General features: G+C 47.7%; 2 protein-coding genes across 2 annotated transcripts in view; both read right to left on the bottom strand.

The window, feature by feature from the left end:
• The window catches only part of adam9 (ADAM metallopeptidase domain 9), a 20574-nt gene extending 14206 nt beyond the window's left edge, over window positions 1-6368 (bottom strand). The window contains 2 exon segments of the mRNA XM_055039059.1: window positions 286-386; window positions 5985-6368. Coding sequence (XP_054895034.1) covers window positions 286-386; window positions 5985-6069 — 186 coding nt within the window. The 5' untranslated portion in view covers window positions 6070-6368.
• A 1759-nt stretch (window positions 6369-8127) lies between these two features.
• ercc6l (excision repair cross-complementation group 6-like) lies at window positions 8128-16172 on the bottom strand. Its single transcript, XM_055039871.1, has 4 exons — window positions 15971-16172; window positions 15209-15247; window positions 11546-13628; window positions 8128-10022 (listed from the first exon to the last, which is right to left on the bottom strand). The coding sequence occupies exons 1-4, from the start codon at window positions 16024-16026 to the stop codon at window positions 8325-8327; spliced, it is 3876 nt and encodes a 1291-aa protein (XP_054895846.1). The 5' UTR covers window positions 16027-16172; the 3' UTR covers window positions 8128-8324.
• Between the last annotated feature and the right edge of the window lie 1054 nt (window positions 16173-17226).

Genomic DNA, 17226 nt, shown 5'->3' with positions numbered 1-17226 from the left:
ATCATCATCACCATCACCATCATCATAATCACCACCATCATCATCAGGTCTCTGTCTTCTAACTCAATGAGCCTCAAAGGTCCGTCAGTCCTAGTAGAAACAGACCGACCCTCTGGTCCTGGTTCTGGTTCAGTCCTGAACAGTTTAGTTTTGAATCTGTCTAACTTTATTTACACAGACCTGAGAGATGATCCAGGGGTCAGCTGGAAACGTGTTGAATCACTTCTGAGAGTCGGTGTCACATTTCAGAACCAGAGTGTGTGATGCTGTAGAAAACACTGATACCTGATTGGGGGGCCTGCCGTCAGCGTCCCGCCTCAGCCGGCCTCCTATTGGCCAAGGAGCAGTCAGCTGGTACGAGGCCAGATGCTCGGTCTGCTGAGAGTCTGAGGAAGGAAAACGTTCAGCTCAGTTTATTAACTTATTATTATCAATATCACCAACCTGCTGCTAACCGCCAGACCATTAGCTAGCGTTAGCTGAATCAGCTTACATCAGAATCCCACTTTACTGTGAACATTTACTTTCCTTTTGCCCAACTGCCTGATGATTGGACTTGACCAAATACACAGAAACAAATTGAATCTGAAATGCATAAAACCGTTTATCGGTTTTTAAATCCAGCCCTGGAAATCTGGTCACATTCAGGAATCAATTCAGTCATATCTTCAGTGATTCTTGTGACAAATGGAAGAAATAAAATTAAACAAAGTTTGTGATTTTTATAAAAGTGAAATTTTTTCATGTGATAATTATTTTTGATTCAGTTCGACTCAAAATTGTTTTTAAAAATAAAATGTTATTTTATATTGAATTGTTAATGTTTGAACTTTTTAAACACTTCATAAAACCATTAGTCATCGTTAGCTGCTGCTAGGCGCTGTTAGCTGCCGTTAGTCATCGTTAGCAGCTGCTAGGCGCTGTTAGCTGCCATTAGTCATCGTTAGCTGCTGCTAGGCGCTGTTAGCTGCCGTTAGTCATCGTTAGTTGCTGCTAGGCGCTGTTAGCTGCCGTTAGTCATCGTTAGCTGCTGCTAGGCGCTGTTAGCTGCCGTTAGCCATCGTTAGCTGCTGCTATCGCTGTTAGTTGCCGTTAGTCATCGTTAGCTGCTGCTAGGCGCTGTTAGCTGCCGTTAGTCATCGTTAGCAGCTGCTAGGCGCTGTTAGCTGCCGTTAGTCATCGTTAGCTGCTGCTAGGCGCTGATCGCTGCCGTTAGTCATCGTTAGCTGCTGCTAGGTGCTGATAGCTGCCATTAGTCATCGTTAGCTGCTGCTAGGCGCTGTTAGCTGCCGTTAGTCATCGTTAGTTGCTGCTAGGCGCTGTTAGCTGCGTTAGTCATTGTTAGCAGCTGCTAGGCGCTGATAGCTGCCGTTAGCCATTGTTAGCTGCTGCTATCGTTGTTAGCTGCCGTTAGTCATCGTTAGCTGCTGCTAGGCGCTGTTAGCTGCCGTTAGTCATCGTTAGCAGCTGCTAGGCGCTGTTAGCTGTCGTTAGTCATCGTTAGCTGCTGCTAGGCGCTGATAGCTGCCGTTAGCCATTGTTAGCTGCTGCTATCGTTGTTAGCTGCCGTTAGTCATCGTTAGCTGCTGCTAGGCGCTGTTAGCTGCCGTTAGTCATCGTTAGCAGCTGCTAGGCGCTGTTAGCTGTCGTTAGTCATCGTTAGCTGCTGCTAGGCGTGATAGCTGCCGTTAGTCATCGTTAGCTGCTGCTAGGCGCTGTTAGCTGCCGTTAGTCATTGTTAGCAGCTGCTAGGCGCTGTTAGCTGCCGTTAGTCATCGTTAGCTGCTGCTAGGCGCTGATAGCTGCCGTTAGTCATCGTTAGCTGCTGCTAGGCGCTGTTAGCTGCCGTTAGTCATCGTTAGCTGCTGCTAGGCGCTGTTAGCTGCCGTTAGTCATCGTTAGCAGCTGCTAGGCGCTGATAGCTGCCGTTAGTCATCGTTAGCTGCTGCTAGGCGCTGTTAGCTGCCGCTAGGCGCTGTTAGCTGCCGTTAGTCATTGTTAGCAGCTGCTAGGCGCTGATAGCTGCCGTTAGCCATCGTTTAGCTGCTGCTATCGCTGTTAGCTGCCGTTAGTCATCGTTAGCTGCTGCTAGGCGCTGTTAGCTGCCGTTAGTCATCGTTAGCAGCTGCTAGGCGCTGTTAGCTGCCGTTAGTCGTTAGCTGCTGCTAGGCGCTGATCGCTGCCGTTAGTCATCGTAGCTGCTGCTAGGCGCTGATAGGCCATTAGTCATCGTTAGCTGCTGCTAGGCGCTGTTAGCTGCCGTTAGTCATCGTTAGTTGCTGCTAGGCGCTGTTAGCTGCGTTAGTCATTGTTAGCAGCTGCTAGGCGCTGATAGCTGCCGTTAGCCATTGTTAGCTGCTGCTATCGTTGTTAGCTGCCGTTAGTCATCGTTAGCTGCTGCTAGGCGCTGTTAGCTGCCGTTAGTCATCGTTAGCTGCTGCTAGGCGCTTTAGCTGCCGTTAGTCATCGTTAGTTGCTGCTAGGCGCTGTTAGCTGCGTTAGTCATTGTTAGCAGCTGCTAGGCGCTGATAGCTGCCGTTAGCCATCGTTAGCTGCTGCTATCGCTGTTAGCTGCCGTTAGTCATCGTTAGCTGCTGCTAGGCGCTGTTAGCTGCCGTTAGTCGTTAGCAGCTGCTAGGCGCTGTTAGCTGCGTTAGTCATCGTTAGCTGCTGCTAGGCGCTGATCGCTGCCGTTAGTCATCGTTAGCTGCTGCTAGGCGCTGATAGCTGCCATTAGTCATCGTTAGCTGCTGCTAGGCGCTGTTAGCTGCCGTTAGTCATCGTTAGTTGCTGCTAGGCGCTGTTAGCTGCGTTAGTCATTGTTAGCAGCTGCTAGGCGCTGATAGCTGCCGTTAGCCATTGTTAGCTGCTGCTATCGTTGTTAGCTGCCGTTAGTCATCGTTAGCTGCTGCTAGGCGCTGTTAGCTGACGTTAGTCATCGTTAGCTGCTGCTAGGCGCTGTTAGCTGCCGTTAGTCATCGTTAGTTGCTGCTAGGCGCTGTTAGCTGCGTTAGTCATTGTTAGCAGCTGCTAGGCGCTGATAGCTGCGTTAGCCATTGTTAGCTGCTGCTATCGTTGTTAGCTGCCGTTAGTCATCGTTAGCTGCTGCTAGGCGCTGTTAGCTGCCGATAGTCATCGTTAGCAGCTGCTAGGCGCTGTTAGCTGTCGTTAGTCATCGTTAGCTGCTGCTAGGCGCTGATAGCTGCCGTTAGCCATTGTTAGCTGCTGCTATCGTTGTTAGCTGCCGTTAGTCATCGTTAGCTGCTGCTAGGCGCTGTTAGCTGCTGTTAGTCATCGTTAGCAGCTGCTAGGCTCTGTTAGCTGTCGTTAGTCATCGTTAGCTGCTGCTAGGCGCTGTTAGCTGCCGTTAGTCATCGTTAGCAGCTGCTAGGCGCTGTTAGCTGTCGTTAGTCATCGTTAGCTGCTGCTAGGCGCTGATAGCTGCCGTTAGTCATCGTTAGCTGCTGTAGGCGCTGTTAGCTGCCGTTAGTCATCGTTAGCAGCTGCTAGGCGCTGTTAGCTGCCGTTAGTCATCGTTAGCTGCTGCTAGGCGCTGATAGCTGCCGTTAGTCATCGTTAGCTGCTGCTAGGCGCTGATAGCTGCCGTTAGTCATCGTTAGCTGCTGCTAGGCGCTGATAGCTGCCATTAGTCATCGTTAGCTGCTGCTAGGCGCTGTTAGCTGCCGTTAGTCATCGTTAGTTGCTGCTAGGCGCTGATAGCTGCCATTAGTCATCGTTAGCTGCTGCTAGGCGCTGTTAGCTGCCGTTAGTCATCGTTAGTTGCTGCTAGGCGCTGTTAGCTGCCGTTAGTCATTGTTAGCAGCTGCTAGGCGCTGATAGCTGCCGTTAGCCATCGTTAGCTGCTGCTATTGTTGTTAGCTGCCGTTAGTCATCGTTAGCTGCTGCTAGGCGCTGTTAGCTGCCGTTAGTCATCGTTAGCAGCTGCTAGGCGCTGTTAGCTGTCGTTAGTCATCGTTAGCTGCTGCTAGGCGCTGATAGCTGCCGTTAGTCATCGTTAGCTGCTGCTAGGCGCTGTTAGCTGCCGTTAGTCATCGTTAGCAGCTGCTAGGCGCTGTTAGCTGCCGTTAGCAATCGTTAGCTGCTGCTAGGCGCTGATAGCTGCCGTTAGTCATCGTTAGCTGCTGCTAGGCGCTGTTAGCTGCCGTTAGTCATCGTTAGTTGCTGCTAGGCGCTGTTAGCTGCCGTTAGTCATTGTTAGCAGCTGCTAGGCGCTGATAGCTGCCATTAGTCATCGTTAGCTGCTGCTAGGCGCTGTTAGCTGCCGTTAGTCATCGTTAGCTGCTGCTAGGCGCTGTTAGCTGCCGTTAGTCATCGTTAGCTGCTGCTAGGCGCTGTTAGCTGCCATTAGCCATCGTTAGCAGCTGCTAGGCGCTGTTAGCTGCCGTTAGCAATCGTTAGCAGCTGCTAGGCGCTGTTAGCAGCTGCTAGGCGCTGTTAGCTGCCGTTAGCAATCGTTAGCTGCTGCTAACTAAACTCAGTTTAGTTAGCAGCAGGTCAGAACCTTCACGTCAGAACTGTGACCCAAACAAAGACAGGATCCAGGGATAATGCTGAGCTGGTTCTGATCCAAATGGACCAGCGGCTCCATAATCTGGCTCAGTCCAAATGAGTCAGCAACAGAATCAGCTACAGCAGGACGGTGCAGTCAAAGTCTGGAATGTTCTGGTGGGACCTCCAAGAAGTGAAGCAGCAGAACTGCAGCCGAGGTCTGCTACAGCTAATCAGCTTCCAGAACACATCTTATTGGTTCTTAAAGGAGAAGCTCAGAGAGAGAGGTTCTGATTGGGTCGGTTCTGATCCGCTGAATACAACATTTAAAACACGACGAGTCCAAACAGAACCGAGGAGGAAAAAAACCCAGGAAGTGAGTCATGAGTCAGAGAAAGACATCCACTCTGAGTGTGTGTGTGTGTGTGTGTGTGTGTGTGTGTGTGTGTGTGTGTGTGTGTGTGTGTGTGTGTGTGTGTGTGTGTGTGTGTGTGTGTGTTCAATGGGTGTGTTCCTGGAAATGTCGTCTTGGACTCAGATTCATGTTTGTGTTTTTCTATGAACAAAAAAGGTCAAATCCAGATTTATTCAGGATTTAACTAAAATGATCAGTTCCCATGTTATCCACACACACACACACACACACACACACACACACACACACACACACACACACACACACACACACACACAGCAGGGTTTTACTTCCTGTCAGCACTGCAGCGTTAAGCAGCTTATCACAGCGTTCTAGAACAACACACACACAGACCGACAATACGGCCTTAAAGGGACAGTACATGTTTTTCCTCTGAAGGTTCATGGAGCACTCTTGAGCAGTCAGTATTGTCCCTGCAGGTCCAATTAGGAGAGAGTCCTGACCTATGACCTCTGGAGGGACCAGGTCTCTGTGATCCTTGCTCTGCTGAGCATCAGCGTTGAGCGACATGGACTCGGTTTGATCACCAGTTTGTGGTGATATTGTGATATCGATAACAACTATTTGTTGCTTGTGTTCCAGCGAGCGGGGTAGCGGCGTGTCACAGTGATACAAATACTGATGATGAGAAACATCTCCAGTTGCATAAAAAATATTTTCACATTTTTACCATATTTAACCACATTTTCGTATTTATTCGTAGTGTTTTCATCGAACAAATGGAGAAAACATTTGTTTATCGGGAACTTTAAGGCCTTTACACGTAATTATTTGGATTTCAATGTGACAACGATAAATTAAAGTTTTATATCGATAAAAGATAATGATACGATAAATGCCACCGCCTACTGAGCATGCTCAGTTCGGACTTTTAAGCCAACATGGCGGATAAAGCAGAACTTCACGTCACGTGACCATAACCAGGAGCTTTGAAACCATGGCAACCAGAGGTGGGGTCACGAAGAGCAGCGGGCTGGAAACACCGAGTCAGGACCAGAACCTCTCGACCCGGTTCGGGTCTGACCCGCCCCGTCCTCACCTCCGCAGTGACAGCTTCCGGTCAGCAGGAGCAGAACCGCGCAGAGCTCCAGCAGCGCCGCTCCTCCTCTTCCTCCCATCTTCATCTTGTCCTCCTGGTCGGAACCGACTCTTCCTCCTCCCCGCTCCTCTTCCTCCCTGGGTCGGGTTCACTCCGAACAGGACGGTTTCTTCCTGGGCCGACCCATTCCTCTGCGGTCCCGCTGAAGATAGCAGCAGCTCTGACCCAAAGTCCCGAACAGAACCGGCTCTCGATTTTGTTCGGGTTCCGTTCGGTCCAGTTCTCGGTGGGTTTGGGGCTGGTTCCGGTCCTGTTGGGCTGAAGTCCTTCCTCTCCGCCAGCAGCGGGTCTTTCTCTCCTTGGAGCCTCTGGGACGAAAGTAACGGGAAGAACGCTGTTTCCGGCCAGGCCCTTCAGAATAAGAGCACCGTATGCATCATAATAGTTTCGGTCCAGTTTCTAAACGTTGGACTGATTCACAACAAATGACAACAGGATCCAGTTTGTTTTAGAAATGAATAACCAGAACAGATCCCATTTGTCAAACAATTCAGTGAAATAAAAAATAAAACCTAGAAGATTCAGTTATTACTTTAGTTTTACATGAAAAGTGTAGAGAAGTAATTTTGATATATTATTGTATTTTCATCCGCAGCAGCAGCAGCTCGGATGATCCTGTAGTTGTTTTGTTACTATTATTTATTTATTTCAAAAACATTGCACATAATAAACCGGAGTCAAAAGTTTGTTTTCATTTTCATGTTAAATAATTTAACACATCACAGAACACAAAACTTATTATGCTTCTTACAAAATAAATGCGAAACTTTAAAGATGCTGATGTCATTTATTTATTTTTTCTTATTTATTTTTCGTGTTTCACGAAATAGATAGCTTTTATTTTGAAGGGACTCACATTGAACCAGAAGTCATTGGTTCTTTTTTCTATCGTGAACAAACTGAGCAGAAATCTAGGCGCTGTAAAGCAAAGCGAGCGCTTCCTGCAGTGGAGCTCCGCCCCTTTGAGACGCGCTGGGAGAAAATTCAAACAACCCTGTGGAAGAGAAGAGATGCTGGGCTCTGATTGGCTGGGATTTGATGTAACTTTACCTGGGCTGTCACATGCAGGTGGAAAACCCACGGTGAAATATGGTGGTGGCAGCATCATGCTGTGGGGAGCCTTTAATTCACCAGGAAGAGGGAAGCTGGGCAGAACTTTTAACGTCTATTTATAAGAAGTTTCCATTTAAGATCCATGATCTAATTTTATGTTTTAAATTTCAAACAAGAAGACAAATAATTAAACCATTAAATTTAATAATACAACCTGAAAACTGGAGGTCAGATGGACAGAGCTAAAGTTCTGGAGGAAACCCAGTCAGAAATATTATGGGATGGTTTACATCAGAGCTAATTTCTAAGTTGTTACGGCCTAGTCAAAGCCCTTCAGACCTGCAGAGTCTGAATAAACTGGGAGTTAAAGTTTAAATCTGTCAGATGGATCAATCATGACAGTTTAATAGTTATTATAATAACCTGAAGACAGACGAGCGCAGAGCTTCGTGATGAACTTAAAAACTTCCAAACTTTGGTTTGACGCAACATGATGAACATCAAAACACCATCAGCTCATGCTGCCAATATCTGTAATCAATGTCTGATCATTTCTTTAAAAACCTCAGCAGCTGAGTTTCATTCCGTATGATTTGGACCGGTACCGGTACCTGCTGCTAGACAAACGGAACCACCAGCTTCTGGTCCTGAATGATCTGAATGTTTTATGTCATTGATATTGCGCTGAATATTTGATGGATTCGGTCAGTTTGCATTTCTTCCACTTATTTTGTTGTTTGGTTTTATTTGGATCAGAACCGGGTTTGGATCCACATGGAGAAACTGAATGTCTTCCTGTAGTAAAACGGACCCGACCCGGTTAGTTCAATAATTATACATTTATATCCAGACATTAATCCTGAAGTCCAACCCGTCTGGAATGGATGCAGTGAATCCAGATCTGATCAGCATCATCTGGGAAATGATCGGTAATCGTCACAAAGGTTAACATTTAGAGATCAGCAAATCCAAAAACTGAACCGTCATTGACAGAAACTGAAGAAAATATTACGCATTTTGTTTAGTCACAACTTTATTTCATTATTTTGACATTAAAGCGTAAAACTGTTTTCTGTTGGTAGAAACGATTTGAGGCTGCAGAGATTCTCCTGATGACGGAGCAAAACGTCCAGAGAAACATCCGACATCTGGAGCCTGAGGCCGATCAGTCCGTCGACCCGAACCGGCTGGCTTCCTGCCGGTTCGGGTCGCCGGGCGGTTCTGCTTCTACCGCCTGTGGCTGAGCTGCCGGTACAGCTGGATGGTGATGAGCTGGACCTCGGGGTCACCGGGTCGGAGGTCGATGGCTCTGAGGAAGAAGTCCAGCGCGTCGTTGGGTCGGTTCTGGCTGATCCTCTCCTTCCCGCTGCGGACCAGAGACTCGTAGCAGTCCGGGTCGGCGCCAGAGGCGGCGCAGAGGTCCATCTGCTCGCCGGATGCCAGCTCCGGCTCCGGCTCCACGCAGGACTCCGGATCCGGATCCACGCTGGACTCCGGATCCACGCTGGACTCCGGATCCACGCTGGACTCTGGATCCGGATCCACGCTGGACTCCGGATCCGGATCCACGCTGGACTCCGGATCCGGCTCCACGCTGGACTCCGGATCCGGATCCGCGCTGGACTCCGGATCCGGATCCACGCTGGACTCCGGATCCGGATCCACGCTGGACTCCGGCTCCGGCTCCACGCTGGACTCCGGATCCGGATCCACGCAGGACTCCGGATCCGGATCCGCGCTGGACTCCGGATCCACGCTGGACTCCGGATCCACGCTGGACTCTGGATCCGGATCCGCGCTGGACTCCGGATCCACGCTGGACTCCGGATCCGGATCCACGCTGGACTCCGGATCCGGATCCACGCTGGACTCCTCCAGGCTCAGGCGTGATGCTGCGTTACCATGGCAACCCCGCTCCTCCTCCGGCTGGTCTGGAGCAGAACCCGCCATGCTGTCGCCGGCCGCCGCAGAGGGCCGCTCCGACGCCGCTTCATCATCCTCCATCCTGTCATCATCATCATCATCCTCCGTAAGCAGAGTCTCTCCAGCCGTCACTTCCTGCTCAGAGTTCATCCCCAGCATCCCCTCTTCCTCTTCACCGTCCTCTTCATCGCTCTCATCCTCCTCTAAGTCCTGGACGACGGCCCGCAGCCGGGAGCGATCGGAGACCACGGACGCGTTTCCTGCGACGCTCCGTCTGGACCTGGGTGGAGACATTTTGGGCGTGGACGATCCGAGCGCCTGGAAGGAGCCGATGAGCTGCTGCTCCTCTTCATCACTGTCATAAATCACTGCTGCCCTCTTCTTCCTCTTGGTGCCCACGATGGACTCGTTGGCAGACTGGTCCAGACCCGAGACGCCGGTCCGTCTGCAGAGACTCTCCGTCAGGGACTTGTGGACGCTGAAGCTGCCGTTGAGCTGAAGCTCAGTCAGAAGCTGCTGCTCCTCTTCCTCGGTGTCGGCAGCGTCCGGACCTTCGTCTTCGTCGCTGTCCTCCAGCTCCAGGTTGAAGTTTCCGTGAGAAGACTCGAGGCCGGCACTCAGACCAGAGGCGTCGTACTGCTGAAGGTCCGAGTCGCTGTGGTTCTGCTGGCCGGGCTCAGAGGTTCTGGTCGGCCCGTCGGGCTTCTCGTCTTCTGTGATCTCAATCAGACTGGCGTCCGGTCCAGAAGAGCCGTCTATTGGTTCTGCAGAAGGATCTCCAGACAGATCAATGACTTCATCGCTGGACTCCTGGTGGTGTTGCTTTCCTCCGGAACCGGACCGGTCCATATGCACCGCCTCCGGTGACACGTCGGGGTCAGGAAGTGGAGGAGGAACTCCTGGCATTGGGTTCCTTGGTTTCTTCTCTTGGTGTCTGTTGTCCGGCGGCTGTCTCAGCCAGGCTGGTTCTGTGCTGGACGCCATGCTCTCCACCAGCTGCATCTGCAGGAACAGAAACACGCTCAGCCCGGGGTCACAGGTCACAACACGAAGACATGACCAGAAACCCCAGAGCTCCATCTCTACATGCCTCAGCTTAAAGACACTTCTCTCTAGAAACAAGATGGCTGCCTTAGAAATGCTGGACCTCTCATTAGCCATGAGGCACAGTAGTGGAGGATTGATGCTGAGGGATTTGTTTTGGCACAACAGAACCTGAAAAGCTTGTCAGTAAGTTTTCAACATGTTTCTGTGTTTCAGGCCTCCAGAACCTCCAGAACCAAGAGCAGCAAAGATCTGGTGGATCTGACTTCAGAAAGCTGCTTCCTGGCCAAAGAGCCACAGGGTGACTCTCCATGCAGGTAAAGCCCCGCACCCCGCCCCCTGACACCGTATAGCCAAGGGAGACCCCCGATGAGTCCCCAAGATGACTGCCAGAGCTCAGACGGGCAGTCATCAGTTATCCTCTGAGCATCAGGCCTGCTCAGCTCCCGATGGGGATCCATCGGGGGCTGAGCAGGCACACTCCTGGCACAGCTTCAGCAGCTGCACTAACAGCGCTTCCACTGCAGGTTAGGTCACCTCAAGACATACCCAGGTCATCCCCCCAGTACAGGCACCGGAGCATGTGGACCAAACCAGCCCCTCTGATCTCTCCATCCCACCGTATTTGCACTGGGCTATGAGGTGGGATGGGGAAACTTCTCTACTGAACTGTGCTGTTGCATTCAGGGAGTCGGGGGTCACTGGAGGGTCAGTATGATATCCCCTTGGGGCAAGCTCCCCAACTGGGTCCTATTTATGGAGTGAGAGCCAAGGCCAGGTATCTCTGAAATCACTAGATTCAGAGTGGATCATAGATTGATTGGTCCAAACCGGGTCACCCTGTGGGCAGTAGGGCAACAGAACAATGATCCCAAATACAGCAGCTAATCTACAACAGATGGTTTGGAGAAAGAAGAATGAATTTAATGTCTGACATTATGGTGATGAAAAGCTTTGGTGGAACCTGAGCAGAACATCTGGAGGCGTCTCCTAGATCTGACCAGAGGTCAGCAACCCAACATGTTCAAAGAGCCATGCTGGACCCAAAACACGAAGAACAGATCTGTTTGGTAAAAGCCTGACATAAAGCTCATACCAAACAGGTATAGGTGATTATATCAGTGTGTTATCAATGACTAAGTGTATATATAATTAGTATTCATGATTAAATGTTTATTTTCCCTGCAGTGCGTCCTGGAAGGAATGATGCACCACATGACTCTTCTGTTGTACGATGGTGTTTTACGTTTGACCTCCTAAAACAAAAAATATATTTCCCACCCATATCTTTTCCCATTTTCAAACATTTTTGATGAAGCTCCAAAGACCCACTAGGGCGGTGCTATAGAGCCGCATGCGGCTCCGGAGCTGCGGGTTGCCGATCCCACTAGACTATCTACATTATTGTAGATTTGAGCTGTCAGACTCCTAAAAGCCTTCATCTGTGATTGCACGAAGACATGATTTGCTCTTTGACCCACCTGCAGCTCAGACTCCGCCTTCATGCGGTCCTGGGCCTTCTGGACACGCCCTTCGATGTAGTGACATGCCTCCTGGTCTTCAGGGTCCTCATCATGGTTCACATCAAGAGAAAACATGAGGTCGTGGTCTGAAATCCCAAACATGTGCATAGCATGGAGTTGAGCAATGTGCTCATCTAGAGCTGGGTCAGTCCGTCGTTCTCTGGAGTGCAGATCCTGCAGCTGAAGTTGGGTCCTTGAAGACCTTGGGTCCTCCAGGGTGAAGAGCTCCTTCAGTTCTTGTCTGCTAAAGTACCTGAATGGGTTCTTTGTATCTCCGGTGTTCTGCCTGATCAGGGAATCTTTGAAAACCTGCCGTCTGTAGATCTTCTCCTCCACCGTTCCACAGGTTATCAGTCTGTAGATCACTACGTTTTCTGTCTGGCCGATGCGGTACGCTCTGTCGACAGCCTGAGCGTCCGTGGCAGGGTTCCAGCTGGGATCGTAGATGACTACCCTGTTTGCTGCTGTCAGGGTGATGCCCACTCCTCCAACCTGAGTGGTGAGGAGAAACACAGAGTAACGTTTGTCCGTTTGAAACCGAGAGATCAGTTTTTCTCGTTCTGTGATCTGGGTGATGGTTCCGTCCAGTCTCAGCAGTTTGAAGCCTCTGTTGCCAAGGATCCGTTGGAGGATGTCGAGGACCGTCCTGTAGTGAGCAAAGACCAGTGTTCGGTGGCCTTCCTCTCGCAGACGCTCCAGAAGAGCCAACAGAAAGACAAGCTTTCCAGATTCCGATATTAACGTTTCATCTGAAACGTTTGCGATGCTCTTAACATCAGTCTCGTTGTTTTCACCATTAGGATTGTGATCCAGGCCTAACTGTGCAATAGCATTGGCAGACAACAGTCTTGGATGGTCACACAACTTCTTCAGGATGTTTAATTCAGCCAGAGGTGATCTAGTGGTCATCAGCAGCTCCTTGATGTGGTCCAAACTGATGAACTGTCTGTAAATGTCCTCCTGAACGGCACTCAGGTAAGTCCAGACGATCAGGTCATTCTTTCGGGTGAGTTTGGGCATGACTGCTCCAGAGGTTGGCTGATCTTGAGGGTGTTGGTGGTCATCGGGTTCTGAGTTTGCCTCTTTTCCACCAGTCTTCGTCTTCTGTACTTCTGATTTTGTTCTTCGAAGGAAGTAGGGCTTGATCAGAGTCATGAGGTTCTCGGACATCCTGGAGCCAAGAGCTTTTTCTCCAGGAGTAGCATCCTTCTCCCGGGCGCGGGTGATGGGGTTCTCATACTCTGTTTTGAAAGTCTTGGCTGTTCCCAGGAGAGTTCCCTGACAGGCAAAGTCAAAGAGGGTCCACATTTCCCTGAGGTTGTTCTGGACCGGAGTTCCCGTCAGGAGAATCCTGTTCTTGGAGGGAACGGCGTAGGCACTTTTGGCTGTTTTGGTGGAAGAGTTTTTAATCTTGTGTGCTTCATCCAGGATCATGTAGTCCCAGCAGAACTCCTTTCCCTGAAATGAGGCCAGCTGCTGCCAGTTGTTCATCAGCATGGTGTAGGTGGTGATGATCACTCCTCCTCGCCTCTGAACTTTCTCCAAACTCCTGGTCCTCTCTGCTTTACTGGCACCGTGGAAGTCTTTCACCCTCATTCCTGGAGTCCATTTGCTGAACTCCTTGACCCAGTTTGTGATGAGAGAGGTTGGCATGACCAGAAGAGTGTGTTTTACCAGGTCATTGTCGTACATGCCAGAGAGGAAGGAGATGATCTGGATGGTCTTCCCGAGTCCCATGTCGTCCGCCAGAACTCCTCCTTTTCGGCCGTCCCTGTAGAGGCCGTACAGGAAGGAAACTCCGTCTCTCTGATAGTCGTACAGCTTGTCATGCAGTTCTTTAAACAGCATTAAGCCGCTGTTGTTCACATTGACAAACTCGTCGTCTTCATCCTCCACGTCATTCTCAGCCAGGAGTTCTTGGATCTTCTTTATTCTGCTCTCCAGTTTGGGAGTTTGGTGAATGGTGAAGGCCTGTTTGAACAGCTTCAGCGCTCGATGAATGTCTCCTTGTTTGGCAACAGCTTTTCCATCTGAAATCAACCTGAAACACAAAGAACTAGAGCTGTCATGATCCCTTGAATGATTTGAATTTGATTTCAGAGTTTTGTATGATCTTTGTTAACGAAAAGAAGTTGAAAGAAGTCCATGAAGAGCCTGAAGCACTCCACACCAAGTTATAATCTAAAACTTTGCATTGAGAGTGTAAATTTTAAAAATAAATATAAAGACTCATTGATCCCAAAGGGAAATGTAACTAATTAGTTGAATGTGTGAGCTGATCGAGCGTTGTGGGTTTTATAGCAGGCGTATCAGTGAGTCTTCACACAAGGTTCATATAAATACTGCTACAGGTGACCCTGCTGTGCAAGAACACGCTCTAAATAATCCCGTTCAATGAACGGCGGCATGCACACTCTGTGCAAGTTACTGAAGTGTTTAGGTGTTCACCACCTCGCGGTGACAGGAGGCAGGACAGGGACAGCATGAATGGTGCGTCCCCCACAGTTCAATACATCAACTACAAACCTAGCTTAGCACAGCGCTACATGTAAAACAGTTTAACAAAACCTGGAGGCAGATCATTTGTCTTGAAGATTTTCAGAGTTTGTCACACTGACACCATCAGTAAACCACCAGTAACTTCATGTTTCTGCAGACTGACGGCCTGAACACCATCTGTCTTCTAAACAACATGGGTTGATGCATCGAAGCCCAACGGTCTCAATAATCACATCAACAGGCGAGCGAACAGCCAGCACAGGTAAACAGTCCACCAGCTGTTTCAGAGTTTCTGTTTCCTTCCACTTCCTGTGAGGTTAAAGGTCAAACTGAGCCCAGCACTGAATCACATCAGAAAAACATGTGACAATGTTGGTTAATGTTGAGATAATGGTGTCATTTATATAAACAATGAAGAGTTCATGTGTTTCCACAGTAAATAGATAAACTCGTCGGTTCATCTGAACAAAGTTCTATAGAAAAAGTTGCTTCTTGCTGCTTCGGCCTTAAAACAGTTTTAATTTATTCATGACTCCAATTTGAGCTCCATTAAACAAAAGGTTTTAATTAACCTAAGGCCTTTCAGTCACAACTTATTCAAACTGGATGAAAATGTAAAAGGTTTTATTTTAAAGTGAATTTACTGCCTTGTAATAGGTGGTAAAATAAATATTTTATTTTGGGTAATTCTGTTTAACTATCTTGAGTGTTTAGTTTGCATTTGTTGCAACATAATCTTTCTATCCAACAGTGTTTTGATTTACAAAAATCATTCATCTGTTTTATCTGTTAAATTCAGGTAGAACTGGACCGGTGCTCTTTAAACCGATTCTGGATAAATTGCCATAAAAGTGTTTCTACTGGAATGTTAACAAACAGATTAAAATATACAAAGACGCACAGATTGTGCCTGAATGAATCTACACTTGCTAAGAGTGGTGAAATAAAACCAGTGAAATGGTTCAGATATGAATCCTATCTGAGCTAATATTCTCAAGCGTTCAGAATATTAGAAAAATTGCAGAAACAAATTGAAAAAGTTGGAGAATGTTCGATTGTTATTTTGTTTATAGCAGACAATCAATCAAAAAATTCAATGTAAAACTTTTAACATTTCATTACCTGCTGTATGCGGCCATCTTGTCTTCCATACACAAAGATCTGCAAAAACAGAGTCTGGGTCAGAACCAGAACCAGAGGATACATCCAGACCCAACCGCAAACCAAACAGCTCAAAGATTCATCAAATATTTCTCCTGTTTTGATTTAATGCAAATTAAAATCTACTTTATCGTATCTTTAACAAATCAGCAGCGGCTTGCTGCTCATTTTATTTCTTTATGGTCAGTTTCTCCTCCAACCTTCGTCGATTCAGACTCACTAGCTGTGGATTTAAAGTCACATTTAATGACTGCAATACAGAAATGTTGTTTTATGACTTTAAATGTGTTTATAACCTGCCTGAAACAGACTCCTCTTCAGGTGAGCATTAGCTATAAAAGCTTCTTTAAAATAATCATTAGGAAATGTTTAAAAACAACAACAATAAGAATGTAATCATTTACATCAAGGCACCAAAACTTTATTTATATATATATAGCATAATTCTGCCCTTCAGCACAGGATGTGACTCATATGGAGAAATATTACACATTAATTCATCATTGCAGACAAATTAAAACGTTATTGTTCCAGGAGAAAATGGTATGTACAACACAAAGTATGTATTTTAATAATCAGGCTTCTTCTCACGTTGTCTTCGGTCTGTCGCTAGCATCAGTTAGCCGCTAACTAGCTCCTTCATTATAAACCATGGAAACACCAGCTAGCTGCGATGCTAACTCGGCCGATAATATAAACAGCCGTTAGAGTCGCTTCACTTACTTCTCCAGCCTGTCAGAAACTTCCGACACTTCCCCGTCATCCTTACAGCCCTCCATGTTCTTGTTTTCATACAAATTAAAATCTACTTTATCGTATCTTTAACTTCTAAACGACAAATTAGCAGCTGCCTCCTCAAAGAAACTTCCTGAAAGAGATTTGATGTTTTCATGTTTGAAGCAGAGATTCTCCCCCCGCCAATTCAATACAGCCAACCAGAGAGCACGCTGTCGTGACGCAGAACTCACGTTATCCAATCGGGTGGCTATTATCCTCTGAACTCGGGTCCTGGGAGCTTGAGGGTCCTGCAGTATCTTGCACCCTGCTGTGATGTGCTGGACTGTCTCAGGGGCCTCCTTGCACAACCTACACCTTGGGTCTTGTCTGGTGTGGTAGATCTGGGCCTCTATTGCTCTGGTATTTAGGGCCTGTTCCTGGGCGGCCAGGATGAGGGCCTCTGTGCTGTCCTTGAGACCAGCTTTTTCCAGCCATTGGTAGGATTTACTGATATCAGCCACTTGGGTTATTTGCTGGTGGTACATCCCATGTAGGGGCTTGTCCTCCCATGATGGTATCTCTGGCACCTCAACCTCCGTTCCCTGTTGTCTGAGACATTCACTGAGCACATTGTCTGTGTTTATATATATATGAATAACTTTGTTGACAAAAAAAGTAACTGGATTATGAATATATTATATATGCAGCAGCTAAATCAACGACACAAAAAGCAGACAGATTCCAGAACAAAATACAAAATCAATATTAATAAAAATGTTAATAAGAGACACAGAAGAGAATAAAAATTATGAGACTGAGTGGAGGTCAAATCTCTTGACTTTATCTACTTTTTATTAAAGAAGTTGGAGCTTGTCGCTGCGGAAGGTGGCGCTGGTGAGACTCTGTGTGTCAGTCAAAGCGAAGAAGAAGACAAAAAGTAAACAGGAAGCAGTATTCCACAACAAGTTTTCTCCTTGTTTTTATGTTTTTTCTGTTAACTTGTGAGCTTTAGCCGCTGTCAACAACTTCACGTGAGACTATCAGGTTTTATTTGATCATAAATCATCAGATTTATCGATCCGTTTGGCCGCCATGTTCGGTTCCGGAGGAGCGATGAGCAACGCGCAGCTTTTCCAGCAGGTCAGAATATTAATAACCTTTAAAACTTGATATGTTCATTTCATTACGTTATTCAGAAGATAAGATCTATACTGAATAACTTTTCTCATATTTGGTGGAGTTATTATCTTTAACCTATGTTT

Source organism: Poeciliopsis prolifica, unplaced genomic scaffold, assembly GCF_027474105.1.
Source record: "Poeciliopsis prolifica strain line A6 unplaced genomic scaffold, Auburn_PproV2 SCAFFOLD014, whole genome shotgun sequence".
Taxonomy (NCBI): Eukaryota; Metazoa; Chordata; class Actinopteri; order Cyprinodontiformes; family Poeciliidae; genus Poeciliopsis; species Poeciliopsis prolifica.
The sequence above is the reverse complement of the archived record's forward strand: the minus strand, read 5'-3'. Positions and strand labels throughout refer to the sequence as shown.